The sequence below is a fragment of the Calypte anna genome, chromosome 1 (genome assembly GCF_003957555.1).
Source record: "Calypte anna isolate BGI_N300 chromosome 1, bCalAnn1_v1.p, whole genome shotgun sequence".
NCBI classification, from domain to species: Eukaryota; Metazoa; Chordata; class Aves; order Apodiformes; family Trochilidae; genus Calypte; species Calypte anna.
The window spans coordinates 150182635-150200903 of record NC_044244.1 but is presented as its reverse complement, the minus strand read 5'-3'; the positions used below and the strand labels follow the sequence as shown (position 1 = coordinate 150200903).

At 41.2% G+C, this 18269-nt stretch overlaps 1 protein-coding gene across 1 annotated transcript in view; it reads left to right on the top strand.

The window, feature by feature from the left end:
• The first annotated feature begins 14922 nt into the window (after positions 1-14922).
• Positions 14923-18269, top strand: part of GPC5 (glypican 5) — a 661644-nt gene continuing 658297 nt past the window's right edge. Inside the window, exon 1 of the mRNA XM_030459284.1 lies at positions 14923-15094. Within this exon, the coding sequence (XP_030315144.1) occupies positions 14923-15094 (172 nt within the window). The remainder of the gene's footprint in view (positions 15095-18269) is intronic.

The window sequence follows — 18269 nt, the reverse complement described above, 5'->3', positions numbered from 1 at the left end:
GGGGGTGGAGAAGCTATAAGATATAGGGGATCACCTACTTCTAGAAATCTGCAGATTTCTAGGACATCTAAATTGGGTTACTTTTCACCTTATATTTTTCTTTAGGAAGCATGGGGAGCCAACAAGAATAAAAGCTATTCTTACAGGCACTGGAGAAACGAACTGTCTAGCATTCAAGAAAAATTTAAGGGATGTATTTTATTAATGACTATATATGAGTTCTGCTAGTGATAAACTGAGTCTTCCCTCTATAGCCTGAAGGAGCTTGGAAAGTCTGCCCCTCCCTTCTCTTTTATGAAAGTTAACTGCAAGGGAGCCTTTGCCAAAGAATCTAAAAAACGTGGAGGAAAAAAGCTGTGTGTGAGTGATCTTAGAGAGTGCTGATAAAGCACAGTGGAATGAACCCTATATCTGTTATTTCCTCCATTTGCTGAGTGGCCAGGAGAGAAGGAAGCAACTGAGAGCTAGGGGGTCTACTAAAGTAGTGTTAAGGGTACTCCAGTAGTATATTAATCACAGGTTCCATGCGGTTACTTTGGGGGGAGGTGGGAGGGAAAAGCAGGAGGGATAGTAAATCTCTCCTTGGTAAAGACTTTTATTTGGTTATGGTAAGTCACCTTCATGTGCTGGAAGGAGAGTAAGACTACAGAAGTGAACTTAAGCTGGGAAGTGAAACACCTGTTCCTTTGCCCCTTCTCAGGTTTGTGGATTGGGGTTTTTTGTGGTGTGGGGTTTTGTTTTGTTTGGTTTTTGGTTTTTTTTGTTGTTGTTGTTGTGGGTTTTTTTTTGTTTGTTTTGTTTTGTGGTGTTTTGTTTTGGTTTGTTTTTTTTTTTTTTTTTTCCTGTTTGTTTTTATATGTATTGGCATTGGGTAAGGAGCAACAGTGAAAAACCTGGGTTTTGTTTTTTGCCTGAAAGAGAAAACTCCAGATCACTAACCCTTAAAACCACTGTTGTACAGCTGTTGTTAGGGCTTCCACCAGGTGGTGGAATTAGATTAGACCGGGACAAGGTACTGCTGCAGCAGAAGCATTCCTTTAAATTTGATGGTCCTTGCCATTGTGATGAGACCAGACTTGTGCTTGAAAGCATGACCTTTCAAAGTCTCCTGCTCACTTTGAATTTTATTTTTTTGTGGATGTCTGGTTTTGGCCTCATGTCCACTATTCTTAGAAACAAAGGCAACCTGTTAGTATGCCAGGACTTGAGCTGGTATGCTGTGAGTTCAAGATACCAGAGGGTCACTTTTATAGAGCATCAACATCCATGTGTATTTGACTGGCAAGGCACAGTTTGTGAGGTGTTCTTTCATGTAGTAGTTGTCACCTGTAGAACTGGCGCATTAATCAGTTGAATCTGCCGTATGATCCTGTCAAGAGCTGTAGCTTGGTGCTTCACTTTTCTGTTCACTAGTGAGAGGTCTATCTATTTTACTCAGACTGGGAACATCCTCATCTATTGGCTTTTTATGGCCCAAACAGAATTGGAACATCCATGGTATCTGGGGCCCTGGTGTGCTCCCCATTTACAGTTGGGAAGTTTATGCATGCCTTATTCTGAGAGTCTTATGAATAAGGACATGGTTGATCTGGTTGGTCTGTTCAAGTCTTGGGCTTCTTTTTGTCTTGTGTTAAAGGTTCTCAGACTTATTAGGATCTGCCAGCAAGTCCAAAAGTGCAGCATTTGTACCTGTCTTTCTCAACTTTGTTTCTAAGTTTTCTAGTCCACTGTGAGGCTAATGTAAAAACCAGAACATTAAGCGCACTTCTTGGCTGAACGTGAAGGGGTGTACTAAGGAGGAGTACCTTTTTGTGTGCAAGTGCAATGGAATGTTGTAGCACTGTCTTAACACTAAAAATGACTTAACAGGGGAAGGGAAAAAAAAAAGTTAATTTGGAACGAACTTGTTGAGCAGAGTGGTGTTGATAAAGAGGAGGAGCAGTTGCATTTCTTAATTTGCTGAGTAACCTCTAGCAAAATGTACATATCTTCAGACCTGGAAGTGATGCTCAGATTCCTTCATTTTGGCAGTCTAATTAGCAAGTAAAATCACAACTCACTGGTGTGTATCTATCTAACATGTTGTTTCCAACCTTAATGCATTTTTCATCTTCCAGTCTTCCCAACAAATATGTCCAGGGATACCAGACACGTTCTCAGAGATTCTTAGCTATGATCTCACAGGTTAACCACTCTTTTACAAAACAGATGTTTTTAGGATGTATAGATCCAAACCACACTCTGCTTCATGAAGATGTAAATAGCATTTGTTTTAATAGTTCTACTTTCATTTCATGAAATTTAGTTACTTCTAAACTCATCAATCCTTTTGATGAAACAATTGATAGAAAGCAATTCTTCTACTGCTGCCAGTTTGTCAAATTTAATCACAAGTTGTCCAGTACTTTGAGCAGGTGGTTTGTGTTCATATCTAGAACTTACACAACAATACAAGTATTGGGAGTGAAGATTGCAAATTGGAATGATCTCTATCATTCTAGTGTGGAGGAGGGACTGTTTAAAACTTCTTTGGTAAAGGTATAGATTGCTTCCCCATAGGTTATGACTTCAAGATTCTAGGACTGATGTTGAAGGGTTTATGTAGATACCTCCTTACTGATTTAGCGCTGTGTTTTGGTTTTTTTATTTGTTTGCTTTTCAGATGCTGGGAATCCTATTTTAAAAATTGAGTACAACTTTGGAAGTTTGCTTCCTTATCTTCAAATGAAGTAAATTGTTGGACCTAGGCACTGCTATATTTCATGAATTCATGAAATAATTCAAGGCTTTTAATAAATACTGTAGTTTCCAAAATAACATTTTTGCAGGGCATTTAATAAAGCTTACAGATATTTGCAATTTCAGTTTTATATTTTTGTATTTAGGTTTTTTAATTTTTATTTTTATTGACTTTTTTTCAACAGTCTTTCCCTGAGCCTACAAGGTCAAAAACTAACTGCTCACAGGTGACAGTATGTCTTTGTTCTCAAGAGACCTGAGATATGCATTATAAATAAACTGGGAGCTTTCCTAATTTCTTCAAAATTTTGGATTTTTTTTCTTCTTCACAGCTGCTTCTTGTTTCCCTAGTCTACACTTTTTCTCTTACACTGTGTGTATGTGGCTCTGTACCTATGGGAGGCATACCTATTGTGTGCATAAATATATGTATATGGGGAATGCCTACATCTAAAGGCTAGGTTATATTTATGCCCACACAGTGTGGGGCAAAAAATTCCTTCCTGTATAATATCTGCTAAAAGTGATCAGGAAACAGAAGGGAATCACTGTAGCCTTGACAAAACATCAGCATTTCACTTATATGCCCTCATTCTCATTGGTGGTGTCTAGGAAACTAAATTCTGCCAGGAAAACAATTTTGTTTGGAAGGGGAAGAAACTGTTTTTTTTGCTTTAGTGCATTTTCTGATGACTGAAGCTGTGAACAGTGCAGGTGCTGAACCTGGAAGTATAGAACATTTTCTTCTCTTTTTGAAATCCTGAAATACTGACAAGGTGAACTTTTTTTGGTCTGGATTGTAAACATGAAAAAAAGTCCAGAAATATTAGGAGTAGTCAGGGTTGCAATTGGACAAAATCAGAGGAAAACTGTTTAGGGATTACCAGTGTGACTGGTAATTCAAATAATTCTGAAGTCAGAGACAGTTTGGAGGACATGAACAGGAAAGTTCTGTTCTTCCCTAGGGATCTGCTATTTGGGATACTGGGTGAACAGCCCATGGGAGAGCCTGGTTTCTCAGTGGGGATGTTAAGCTTAAATATATGGAGAAAGGTTTGGAAAGGTCATGAAAAATCTCAGTTTATCTAATAAGATACTTCTTGCTATACAGTCTGCCTCAGTTCTATTTATAATGATTTTCTTAGATGCTTGAGCTATTGCCTCATATTACTGAGTGCAACATTGTATTAAGACAAAGTAAAACTCATCCGGCTTGTAAGAGTTCTGGACTTCTTATAGTTGAGCTGTATGGTTGACTCTCCTAGTAGTTTACTTGTCATCTATTCTGTTACTATCTTGCCCCCTCAAGACTGCAGTGCTGTAGTATAAAGTTGACTTGGTCCAAGATCCCTTGCAAAGGGAAACTAGTACTAGGTGCTGTTGTACACTGGTCACAGTTCTTAATAAACTTAAAAGCTTGTATTGTCCAGATGCTGATTTAATTCAGGTGAACATAGACTAGTCCAACTGGAAGGGACTTAGAGTGAGCATCTAGTTAACTGCCTGGCCACTTCAAAAACTTTCAAGGGCCTTATCCAAATGCCTCTTGAACACTGACAGGCTGGGGGCATTGATCACCTCTCTGGAAAGGCTTCTCCAGGGTGTGAACACCTCAGTAAAGAAATGCTTCCTAATGTTAAGTCTGAACCTCCCTGATGTAGCTTTTAACTGTTTCTATTTTAACTGTCCTGTCACTTCATCCCAGGCAGAAGAGCTCAGCACCTCCCTCTCCACTTTGCCTTCTCAGGAAGCTGTAGAGAGCAATGAGTTCACCACACAGCTTTCTTCAGCCCCAAATCCTCAGCTTCTGCTCGTAGGACATTACTTCCAGACTGCCAGCTTTGCCCTCTTGTTGACTCATTCAAGGACCTTCACAACCTTAAATTGAGGGGCCCAGAACTGCACACAGTGCTCAAGGTGAGGCTGCATAGGGGTTAGAATACAGCAGGATAATCCCTTCTTTTTACCAGCTGCTCATGCTGTGTGTGATGCACCCCAGGATGGGGTTTGCCCTCTTGGCTGCCATGCACACAGCTGACTTGTGTTGAACCTGCTGGCGACCAGCACCCCCAAATCCCTTTCTGCAGGGCTGCTCTCCAGCCACTCCTCTCTCTCCTCTCTCAATTCATACTGGATGCAGAATCCAGTATTTGGACCTGTTAAATTTCATGCTGTTGATTTGAGATGAATATATTTTATTTGTCAAATACAGAATTTTCAGAATTTAAATAGAGGAAGTTTGATAATCACCTTAACTAATGAAAGACTCGGTGGTGACAGAACTCACTTTGCAGGTTGCTTTGTGCAAACTCCTCCAGAATAGAAGTTAGGTAGCTGTTGCCATCTTTGAACAGTTGGTGGCTCCAATGCTTTGCAGCTGTCACTATATGTAATGCCAAAACAAGTTAATACAGTTCTAGTTACATCGAACTAGTCAGAAATTTAAAAAAAAAAGAACGAACAGAATCGGGAATTTAGTAAATAGCCAAGCACTGACAACATGCATTTTAAGATACTATGTAACTGCCCTGCTTAAGTGAACTCTATTATACCTGTATAGCTTCAGATAAAATACAGGGTGCTCCTTTTAAGAGTGCAGTTTGAGAATCAGTAGCAGTATTCTGTCTAGCTGACAGAGTGGTCCTGCTCCATCTTGCAGGATTTTACAGTAAAGGCAACAACAGTTTTCCTGACCAAAATTAAGGAGGAGGAAACAGTCAAAAAATCCAGTATCTGGAAAAGAGGCAGAGATGAGTAAATACCATGTAGGCGGTCTTTAAACTGAGACTTACTCAACTGCTTATGTACTTAAAAAAGGGAAGTGCTTTTGTTTAGACTTTGAAATAAAGGATTTGGTGGACAGTGGAGTTTGATAGAGCAAGATGATAATTTCTTAACAGAAGAGCAGGTGCTGATTAGCTGTCATTTTCTGTCATTGCAGGAACATGTAATATAAACAAGACTTGAATTGTGTGGACAACTCTGCAGAATTGTTAGTTCTAGACATCGGAAGAAAGCCTTGGATAAAGATGTAGAAATGAGACTAGAAACTTCTAGTGTTTTTCCAGCTGTTTAGCCCCATAAAATATTGGAAAGATGGAACGTTCCTCCTTGAGTTTTCCATGTTCTAGGGAAAAGTAAAATGTAGACTTTTTCTTTTAATAACTAACTATTGTTTTCCAATACTCCTTTAATGGAAATATTTGTAGTCTGCCATCCTGGACTACTGTAGGAATCCTGTATTCTTCCTTTATGCTTTGTTTCTCATCCAAATTATATTACCATGCTTTGCTCTTGAAACTTCTGTAGTTTATGGTGGGAATAGAGCTGCAGAACAAAACCATCAGCCTTGCAGGTACACCTTAGCCCTCAGAATTAGAACGAAGTAGAGAGCAGCTTGAGGAGACACAGGCCAATGACATGATTTAGTGACAGAAAGCCACATGTGAGTGCAGTCTGTGTAGCATTTAACTTCTGCAGCATTTAATGTTATGTGCTGATGAAGCCCTGTTCAGAGTTGTAACAGGTTTGTGTGTAAGGAGCCTTTGCAATGTGCAAACAAAATTATGTACTAATACCCCTTGTTTTTTCCTTTTGTCTCCTGGAGGAAAGAAAAGAACAAAAATAGCCCTACTGATCATAATTTGTATGTCAGTTTTCATTACTGTATAGCATCACACTATATTGGCAGTCTTCCATCTAACAATATATTCTAGCAAAATGAAGCAAAACAGAACAAAAAAGGTGTAATTCCAGCACCTACCCTCACATAGTTTTTTTCCTTTTGCTTTTAACAAACCTGCTTCCATACAGTGGCTTTATTATCTGTTTAATACAAGGTGAAAAGTAAACTTGAAGTATAGCTTTGAGTAGTTCAAAGGCAGCAGAATTCATGAAACATTGTATGGTAATTTGCTTTCGTATCCAAAGCAATCCAATTTTCATTTGAAGCTTTTTCTGTAACTGAGGCATTTCTGATATTTCATACCTATAACACCCTATTAACAAGAAGAAATACCCTATTAACAAGTTAGTATGGGCAGACAGGCATTAGCATCATTGTACAGTGTAATTTTTATTTCTGTAAAATATAAGGTTGGAAACGTACATTTTTTTTTTATTGTGAATTTCTTCAGCAAGTACATTAAGGTTTTGTGTACAGATGGAAATTGCTAAATATAGTGTTATCTATAAAGAAGAGCATGTGATTTAGCTAGGGAGGTTTGACAGCCTTTCAATAGAAAGTTATGACTGTATTTTGCTTCAAGTTGCACCAGGGGAGTTTTATATGGGCTATTAGGAAAAATTTCTTCACTGAACAGGTTGTCAAGCATTAGAACTGACTGCAGGGAACTGGTTGAGTTATCACCCCTGGAATCATTTAAAAGCTGTATAGATATGATGCTTAGGGACACGGTTTAGTGGTTGACTTGGCAGTGTGCTAGGTTAATGGTTGAATCAATCCTAAAGGTCTTTTTCAACAAGAAGGATTCTATGATTTATAATTGAGAAAGAGATCAGTCAGTGCTAGCACTTCAAGATTAGTTGCTAATCTGATGAAAGAGATTGGAGCCCAGTACTCCTTCCTTCCAGTACCTCCATTAGTAGCCTGAGGTTCTGCTCATCCCCAGACCAGCTGCTGCAACTGCTACAGTGCATGTGGGGCATCTCAGAAACTTCACTGCATAGCCTTATCACTTTAAAAACATATTAAGGTCTCATCTTCATCTGGAAGAGGTGTGGAAATTCTGAAGTGTCAAGCAGAGCAGCCTCTCAAATGTGTGAGTGATACTAAAGAGAATTAGGGGGTCTGCATTCCTTTTCTTTTATACTCAGTTACATAAGATTTGACCAAATTACTGCTTTTTGTCCTGAACTCCAGGATTGGTAGGGATTCTTTCAATTAGTTTGTTAGTTCAGATGGGACCTAATGGTCACCTGTTAAACACTGGAAGTATGGAGCTACTAATGATATAAACATAAGTGCTTAGGAGTTGTAACTGATGGAAACTTAAGCCCTTACTGACTTTTAATGTCGATGTTTGCCCTGATTTTTAAATGACCACATTCTGTATTAGTGCCAGTGAAGCATGCACTTGTAACTTCCTGGATTCCATTCCATGAGTTGGGAGCTAGGACTCGGTGGAGAAAAGGTAAGAAGCAATAAATAAATGACCCCCAAAGGCAAAACTCAGTGTAAAATTAACTTTGAGAGCTGTGATATGGTTGTTTTCTGTTCTGCTCTATGAACAGTAAACCACACTAGGAAAAAATAGCTGAAAGAAAGCTACCAGCATGGGTTGTACCTCTTTACCTAAAGTTTTTTTATGAGGATTGAAATAAAACTATGGGGAAACACATTGTCTTCAAACATTGCTGTTTGGAGTGGCTGTATGTTAATGACTGCAGGGACAGAAAGAAAGAAAGAATGCAGGCAGTTATTCTTAGAATCATAGAATCAGCCGGGTTGTAAGGGACCTCTGAGGTCATCAAGTCCAACCCTTAATCCACTACCACTGTGGTTACCAGACCTGGCACTGAGTGCCACATCCACTCTCTTCTTAAAAACCTCCAGGGACTGAGAATCCACCACCTCCCTGGGCAGCCTATTCCAATGCCTGATCACCCTCTCCGTAAAGAATTTCTTCCTAATATCCAACCTAAACCTCCCCTGGCAAAGTTTTATCTTTGAATATCAGTTTGTAAGACTGTCTATGACTAGTAGAAGTGTCATGATACTGTAAGATAGGTCTAGAATTCTGGAGGATGCTATAACTTGGGTTTTATTGTTTTATGGGAATGTCCCAAGAGGCATTTCACTCTTTAACTGTTCTAATAGAATTAATATGATTTCAGCTTGCTACTTACCTTGGAGCTTTTATAGGTAAGATTCACACTTAAAATTGCAAGGCAAAACTGAGACATTTCTGAGTCTGACAGGTGTTTAGAGTTGATGCTTCAAAGATCAGTATTTAAGTATCTGCAGAAGTCAGGCTTTTTAAAATACTAATGATGTTAAACTGGTAGCAAGTGTAGGTTTCTTTCATATTAGGATCATGTTACAGAAACATACTTAAGAGTAACACAGCAGATTCTTGCTCTGTGTTACATGCCAGTATTTTGCAGAAGTTGCTTCTTTCCTTTTGCTGCAGTCTCCTCTGCTGGACATACCCTCTTAGGTGTTCTTTCTGATAATATCTTATTTGTAGAGGCCTGAGTTAACTGTCCTGCAAGGAAGAGAACTGATACTAATGAGAAGAAAACAAGAGATGAAGAATGTTCGCACTGTAGTGTATGAGGAAGTCTCCATGGAAACAGCGTACCTAGCAGTAAGAAGTACTTTTCAAAGTAAATGGCTGACTGCTGAGCTATGCTTGAAGTCTAAATTATTAAATAAATAAAACCATTATGAAAATACAGATGCAATTACATTCTGGGTACAGTACTTCAAAGCAAATGCTAGAACTTAGAATCATAGAATGGTTTGCCCTGGAAGGGAGCTTAAAGATGATCTAGTACCAACCCTCCTGCAGGTTCAGGGATACCTCCCATGTGCCCTCTCATGAACACTTCCAGGGAGAAGGCAGCCACAACTCCCTGGGACAGCTGTTCGAGTGTCTCAGTGGCCTCACAGCAAAGAATTTCTTCCTAATGTCTGTACTGAATCTACCCTCTTACAGTTTAAATCCAGTAGCTCTTGTCCTATCACAATATTCCCTTAAAAAAAGTCCTTTTCCAGCTTTCTTGTGGGTCCCTTTCAGCTACTCGAAGGCTGCCCTGGAAGGTGTCCCTGGCCCTTTCTGCAGGCTGAACAACCTCAACTCTCTCAGCCTGTCTACATGGGAGAGGTGTTTCAGCCTCTAATCATGTTTGTGGCTCTCCTCTGGACTCACTCCCACAGCTCCATGTCTTTCCTGTATTGGGGACTCCAGAACTGGGCACAGTGCTCTAGGTGGGGTCTTAAAAGAACAGAGTAGAGGAAGAGAAATCACCTCTCTTGACTTGCTGGCTGCACTTGTTTTGATGCAGCCCAGGATATAGTTGGCTTTCGGGGTTGCAAGTGCACATTGCTGGCTCATGTTGAACCTCTCATTTATCAAGACCCCCCCAAGTCCTTACTTAAAATTCCTCACTCCAACTTATTGTGAAAAACTGAAGCTCTTCCCATGCAGGTGTGTGTGTGTTTCAATCCTTTTCTCTTTTCATGTTAAGGGAAGAGGCAGGAATGCAGAGCTTTCAGCAATGTACCTCAGAGGGACCTGGGGAGAGGTGTAGTCTGTTCTGGAGCTAAGGGAGCACTTGCAGAGCAAACTCTGGTTGGGCACTTGCTGGTGGGGCAGGGGATGACTTGTGTTGCTCCCAAACTGCGCTGAGCACAGGGTGGTTTTGCTGATACCCCGTGGGAGCAGTCCCTGTTAGCATCATCCCGGAGGCCATTGGCAGATGGCAGCACAAGCAGTAACACGTCTGCCAGCATTTTTTTTTTTTTTTTTGGCACTTGGTGGCTTGCTGATTTTACTCAGAAGATGAAGAACATGTGAGGAGTTATGCAGAGGCAGGAAGTGGGAGGCAAGGGATGGTCGGGCCGTAACACACTGGTAGAAGCTGCAATTGAAGTTTCGATGTAAACACGGAGTAACAGTAGAGTAGCATTTGTTACAAACTCGAGGATGAGGGCAGATGGTGTGTGATGCTCCCCTGTGGCCTGCAATTGCTTCCACCTATTCTCTCTCATCTATCCCTACCTGAGACCTTAATTGACAGTTCTTTGTAGTTGAAAGCATGAAACAAAATACCATGTTCTCATTAAGATTTCATTAAGAAGTTCAGTTAAAATTAATAATTCATTTTTTAAAGAAAAATAAATCACAAACTGAGAAATTCTCTCTAAATACAGGTCAAACTTCTGTAATACTACTATCAATTCTTTTTCAGAGCCACCATCAATGGATGCTTAGATAAGTTAAACTTAAGAGTTGCATGTGAAGTTTCACTGGCCTCACTGTAAGTTTATGGGGTTATTGGTAACAGTGTGGTAGTGTTGTGAATCAAAATGCTGTGTCACATTTAGTTCTAATTTATTACCTTAGTTATCTCAGCCTAAAATAAGAGGACTTTCCTTATTTAGCATAATACCTGTGGAATGGTTCTGTATCTCTGAAGAAAAAGTTGGTGGTTTGTCTTCCCCCCCCCCCCACAGCTCCCTTCTGTGCTGTTGCTGTAACATTGGGGAGCTCCATTTGTGTGCTGGGATCCTGGTTCTGTTCACATCTGTGTAAAAAAAAAAAGGATACTATCAGAGCTTAGGGAGAGCATGCTTTAGACCAGAAGTAGATGGTAGAGTTTCCCAGTAGGGTATGATGTGAATATAGTAGTAAACACAACAGTCCATGATCTTAATTAAAAATTTAATTGCTGTGGTATGTAGAAAAATACTAGTTAAATGGCTGAATGAATGTTTGATCTACTTTCAGATAAATGAGACAAAAGAGGAGATAGCATGAAAGTATTTGATCATTTTGGAAGTTGGAGATTGGAGAGAGATGCTGTAGTCCTCTGGAAGTGGAAACTCCCCTTTTCATCCTAACATGGGAACAGTAAAGGGATATGCAATTGAAACTCAGCAATTCACCTTTGACGTGGCAAAGAATGTGACAAAAGTGGATGTAGTCAAAGTGACAGATCAAAACCATTATTTTTGTAGTAGCTCTCTGGAAGGATACAAACAGGGAGGATGGGGCTGTTGTGGTACAGCCTTACAAAGCACCACACAGCTGCTTGTTCACTCCTCCCACTGTGGGAAGGGGAGGAGAAAATACAACTCAAGACAAGAAGAGGGAGGATTCACTCACCAATTATGATCACAGGCACAACGGACTCAGCTTGGGTGAAAAATCAATTTAATTTGCAACAAATTGGAGAAGGACAAAGAGAAACAAAACCAGATCTTCAAAACACCTTCTCCCATCCCTACCTTCTTACTGGGCCCTTACCAGTTTGCTCCCCATTTCTCAACTTTCCACACACCCCTCCTTGCAGTGGTGCAGGGGGCTGGGCAATGGGGTTCATAATCAGTTCATAACATGCTGTTTTCTGCCACTCCTTCCTTGTCAGGGAGAGAACTGCTCAGACTCTTCCCCTGCTCCAAGGTGATGGCCATCCCACAGGAGAGAGTTTCATTAACTTCTCCAGCACGAGACCTTCCCACAGCTTCTTCACCAACTGCTCCAGCGTGGATCCCTCCCAGGAGGTTCAGTGCTTCATGACAGACAGCTCTAGCCTGGGCTCCTCACTCCTTCTTCACCCTCTGCTCAGGCATGGCATCCTTCATCAGCTGCATTGTGGATATCAGCTCCACTGTGATCCTTCATGGGCCATAGGGGACAGCCCACCTCACCATGGTGGCTGCAGAGGAATCTGTGCTCTGGTGCTCCTCCTACATCTCCTTCTTCACTGACCTTGGTATCTGGATAGTTGTTTCTCTCACATCCCACTCCTCTGTCTGCTGCAGGTGTTTTTTTTGAAGTTTCTTTTTCCCCTTCTTAAATATACTAATTGCAGAGGCATTAGCACCGTTGCTGGTGGCTTTGTTCTTGGCCAGAGCTGTGTTTGGAGCCAGGGGAGCTTCTTGCATCTTCTGATAGGAGCCACATCTCTGGTCCCTGCCTACTACAGAATCCCCAATACACAGTCCCAACACAAATAAACTGTTTTCAGTAGTTGTAAAATGAAAGTCCAAAGGAGAACATCTATGCAGATGAGCAGGAAGCTTAGTGCTGCATTCCAAAAATAATGGAAAGTTTCATTTGAGCTTCATGTGATTCAGAGGGAGGAATTGAAGGTGTAACCTCCTCCAGCACTGCTTTTCAGGTATTGTAGTGGTATTGTTCATGATAATTAAAAAAAAGTGGCAAGGGAGAATTTGTGGAAGTTGTGTTTTTTAATCATCTTGAACTGACTGCTAGATATCTATGAAGAGCCACCAAGGGCACTTGCTAAGGTTTTCCTCAGAGAAAGATTAATCTGTAGCACATGTTAACATTCTTTCATCAAGTTAATATATGTATTTTCTCATGTTAAAATGAGATAAATCCCTTCCTTCAGCACATGGTTACAAATATACAATAATATTTTATAGAATAATGGCTTAATTAAACTAAAATATACATTTTAACTCTAAAATTAGGGAAGCCTTGAAGCTTAATTTTTTACCTCAATGTTCCCATGAAAAGTAATAACAACACAAAAATAGCCAACAAAAAAACAAACCCCAGTTCCCCAACAAACTGACAAACAAAACCCCACCCCACATTTTGGACTAAACTGGAACTTTCCTTATCTCAAAAGGGATAGTTAAAACATGCATACTCAATGTCTTACCATAAAGCTCTGTTTTCCCTTGGGCTGTAGAATTGGAGGGTGGAGGTTTCTCTGAATTGCTACTCTAGTGGATTCTAGAATTTTTTCAACATAATCTGTCACTGTTGGCAAATTTCTGTACAGTTGTGACATAAGCAAGAAACTTTTTATTATTTTTTAAAATTAGGAATACCTGTCTGTATTTCTCAGACTGCAAGAATTTATTTTTTCTCCTACACTCACATTGTGAGTGTGCATGTTTAATACTAGATGCTTGGGTTGGAATTTCGTAATTCCCAGGACTTCCTCTCCTATATTGAAGTTGCTGAGTAAGTTCGTACATTTTCTGGCTCCCACATTCAGATTGTTCTCCCAGTGATATATTTCAGTATTTAAACATAAGCATTCTATTTACTGACTGGCAAGGGGGTTGCTGCCTACTACCAGCTTCCACACAGGATATTACATTTTTTGTTATTTTTAAAACAAGCCTTTTTATTTGCAATGCAATTCCCTGTTCTCTTTTCGTCTCTTTTTCCTTATGAAGGGCCTAAATTGCTTTTTGCTGTACTTTGCTTTATCAAGAACACTGTAACCCATCATCTGTGTTCACTCTTCGTGTATCAATATGGTAGGAACAGTCAAACAAATTTATTAAAGGACATTCCATATAATATATGTTGGAACTTGCTGATAAAAGGAAGCTGCCAAGTCCAGGAGTAGAGATGATTCAAAAAAGGGAAACACAGTAATCCCCACTTCACTCAGAAGACTGGAGAATGTTAATATATTGCCATTTGTTTATTGCTTTGCTCCTCGATAAATGGTTGATCTTTAATGCAGGTTAATAGCTTGCATGTCAATTTGTATTCAAATGGATACATAGAATGATTCACACTCAGAACTGGTTTTGCAGTGTTGTGCTGAAAGTGCTGCCACAGATAAACAAATATTTTTAAGTGAAAGCTGGGATAGACTGATGTTACACAGTGCATGACCACCAGCAGCTTCAAAACAGACCAAGAACAATTGCCAGCACTAAGGGGTAAGATGTGCTGTTTAAATTTGTGCATGGAGGGGATTCTTAACTCTGGCATCAAAGAAGCTACTTAAAAGATAACCTGGTGAGTTCCAGATGCTTCCTTGTCCTGGTTGGCCAGAAACTACTGGAATTTGGCTTATGGACATGAAGGAGTTTTGTAAACTGGTCCTTTGTCACATTTGCCTAAGAAAACTGAAATTATTGAAAACCTTTTGAGGATAGATGAATTCTTGGGGACTTTGTCAGAAAAGCAGGTGTTGGGCCTTTGAAGCTAGGCTGATTTGTGCATGTTACTGCCAGTATACAAGCCTGTTGCAAATAGTCCCTAAAAGCACGACAGATTATTTTTATGTCTCTCTTTTCGGATGCCTTTTTTGGGTTATTTCTTACATAGCCATGCATTGCGTCCTTTCCCTGTACCTCATTCCCTCTGCACCCGGGGGAGGGGGTGTGGGGGGGGTGGGTAGGTGGGGCAGGTGGGGTGGGTGTCTTCCCCTTGCCCCCTCGCTGAGCGGGCCATGCCCACCCCCAAGCCTCGACGGGGCGGTCTCAAGGCACCGCCGGGCCGGCGGTGGGCAGAGCCTTCCCGCTGTCACCGTCAGGGGGGCCTTCATTGGGGTGGGGAGGGGGGGGAACAGCGGGCGGGGAACCTGCGGGGGCTGGGCCGGGGGAGGGTCCCGCCGGAGGCAGCGGGCGGTGCTGGCAGCCGCAGCCTCCCCCGGTGGCGGCGGTGGCGGCGGCTCGGGCGCTCTCTCGGTGTCATGGGCGGCGGCCGGGAGGTGATGGGGGGGAAGAGCTTCAGCTTCGGTGTCCTCAGCCTCGGAGCCTTGCTGCTGGCCGCCGCCGCCTCCTCGGGGGATGCGGAGCCACCGCCGAGCTGCGAGGGAGTCCGGGAAGTTTTCCAGCTGCGGCAGCTCGGTCCCCTCAGGGGTATCCCGGAGTCCCCGAGGGCAGGTAAAGGGAAAACTTGGCGGGGGGCATAAGGCGGGGTGAGCGGAGGGCGCCAGGGCAGTCCTGCCCGGGAGCGGGGACGGGGGGCCGAGGGAGCGGGTGTGAGTTTGGTGCCGTGGCGGGGAGGTTCGGGCACCTCCCGTCCACCCTTTGTCCGCCGTGTCCGCACTTGGCTCCGCAGCTCCATCGGGAGGTGCCGGGGACGTTCTGGTGACGGGGTGCGTATGTGTGTGTTGATGCCTGGCTGCTTACTGAAGAGGGAAAGTTCTCTTGTCGGGGTGTGGGGCTCGGCGAAAACTGGAGCACTCCAACACTTGCCTGAAGTCCCCTTCCGCTCACTTCTGTGCCCTGTCAGAGCCAGGTTAACCTGGGGAATCACCATGCTCTCCGCTGCCCCTGGGCAGGCAGAGGTATCTTGGTGTCAGAACAAACCCCGGGGGAAGGCAAAGCCACCGAAGGGCGGCTTGGACTGCTGGAGTTAACTCTGGTGAGAAATGAGAGCCACTGACTCCAGTGCCAGCCGTGGATCCGCACATTTTCTCTACGGAGTATCTGCCTAAAGCTGTAACTGATTATAATTCCCGGCAATTTGATTACATGGTAGCTCATAGATCAACAATAAAACTTTTTAAAGCGAAAAACAAATGACTTAACAAAGCATGCATGTGTATGAAATAAGACTTACCTTCTTAGATTTGGGCTTTTTTTTCCCCAGTCCTGAGAGACCTCAGTTGACTTCAGTGGTTCTATTCACGAATAATCAAGTAAGATATTTTCTTGGCCAGGGTTATAGAGCTGGATTTTTTTTTTTTTTTTCACACATATGTGTGAAGTGTGTTCATATTTAGATGGCAAGGTAAGTATTAAATGTGCATCAGTGCTTTCCTGACAGAAAATGACTTCTCAGTACAACAAAAGCTGAATTAACATACCCTTTACTTTAAAATATCAGTAGCTCCTTTTTATTTTTTTAAGGGAATCTGTGTAGTTTTTATTAACTTTGCAAGTTGAGATAAGGTGTACTACCATCATTTTGAATCACTTCAAAATACAGCTTTCTGATTACTCTAATTTTAAACATAACAGATCATCCTGAATTTAGCACACTTAATATTGAAGTGTGCAGTTTACAAACCAAAGCACTATATTTAGGCTATTAGTGCACTTGACAACACTGCACTGTCTTCTTACATTGTCCTTAGCTAAAGATTTAATTATTGTTTTCACTGAAAAGAAAAGAAACAGTTTATTTGGAAAGCCTGATTTGATAGGTACCATGCAAATTAAGATGTCTGGAGAGTGAAATCTGAGTCAAAGCCCTGTTAATGGTTTAAATTTTTTTGTTCTGATTATTTGTGTGCATAATATCAGTATGAACAATACAGTATCTGTTTATGTTCTTCTCATTCGTAGTCTAGTGTAACTATTGCACTTTCTCTGCCGTTGTCCTTTATTTTGATTCTATTTATTCACTTGTATACTGGAGATATTGCTTGTATACTGCTCTCTGATTTGCTCCCTGCCTCTACAGTGTTTTTAAAACATCACTCTCAATTTCTTCTTCTGACTTTTTCGGTATTTTGTGTTTGTGAAGCAAAAGTTGGTCTTGAATTCTAAGGGTAATAGAAGAAGAACTTTTTCTTCTGCTGCTGCTGCCCCTGCAAGCCCCAGTCAGCGGGAGGTGCAGCACAGCTGCCTGGTCAGCAGCCTTTCACCCTTTGATGGAATTGTGTGGCTGTGGGCAGCCAGGAAAACACCAGCCCTGAAGGAACTGATCACAGGCATCAGAGTTTTTGCTCTGTGTAGCTTTGATCTGAGAGCTACATGAAACAAATAATTGTGACCAGTAAAATCTATTCAGAATTGGAGATGACAAAGAAACGAGGATTTAATGAGTATTTTAGAAGGTTTAGCTGTGATTAAAGCTATTCGCAGGCTAGAAACATAATGTGAAGAGGAAAGAAATGTCACTTTTGCTACTAATCTTCTATATTAAGCCTTCTTTAGAGGCAAGAAGCAAAAACATTTTTAAAATGTTTTCTGATGGCACTTAGAAATGTGCCTGTGTATAATACATACATAAAACCACTCTTTGTAGGTGTCAAAGTTGCCTTTATAAGGCTTAATTTGGTTGCGTCAATATAGGCATCTGGTACCGTTTCTCTAGAGTCTCTGGAATATCCCCACGGGGCTGGCAGATGCAGCATCTCTGTGAGACTTGAGTCCTTCTGGAGCAGCAGGAGGAGGGGGGTGGGACACCTCTGGCATATCAGATGCTCTGTGTGGGCAAATGCCCTGCACAGCCAGTGCAGCTGGTGGCATCTAAGGAGTCCCTCAGCTATCAAGTTTTAGGTGTCAACTTCAGAGCTTTGCCTCTGTTATATTCCCTACATTTCTTTATTTTAGGGGTACTTTAGATTTGGCTTGTGTGAGGTTATCTTCAGTGAAATGCCTAAAACCGAACCACACCTTTTTACATGGAGAAGGATCATTAGCTGAAGGATCATGGAGAAGGATTATTAGTAAAATAAAAGTCTGTAGCATTGACAATTGTGTATTTTCTCTTCTTAATGGTAATAAAAACTAAGCAGCCATATATTAGTAAATAATGCAAATTGTGATTTTGTTTTATTTGAGGAGAGCTATGTGTCCTTATTTTGAATATGTTAGTTCCAAAAAATGCATTATTTGCTATAACTAGTTTTATACTGGTTGCATGCATGTACCTTTAAAGGAGCAAAAATATCTCTATCATCATATGCAAAAATACCAGATATGTGCATGAATGTGACCTTCAGGGACATGGGAACCACAAATTTGAATTTGTGTTATCATTCACATAACACAGGACATCATGTCATTGAAATTGGCAACTAATAATCAAGATAAGTTAATAGGTTTAATAATGACAAGATTTTAATTGCTATCCCCAGCAATGTAGAAACTTGACTTACCATACTCAATCTTGTGTAACTATAGTACATGCTCACCTCTATTGCCACACTGTGTCGAAACATTTACCACTTTCATTCTGATTTTAAATGTTAGTTGCAAAAATACTTTGTTTTTTCCTGTCTGGTTCTGTGTGACAAGTGCAGAGGTTTTGAGTCTGTGCAGATAAACCCCAATACTTAAAAATCCTAAAAGACCCCCTTCATTGTGTGGAGAATCCAATAAT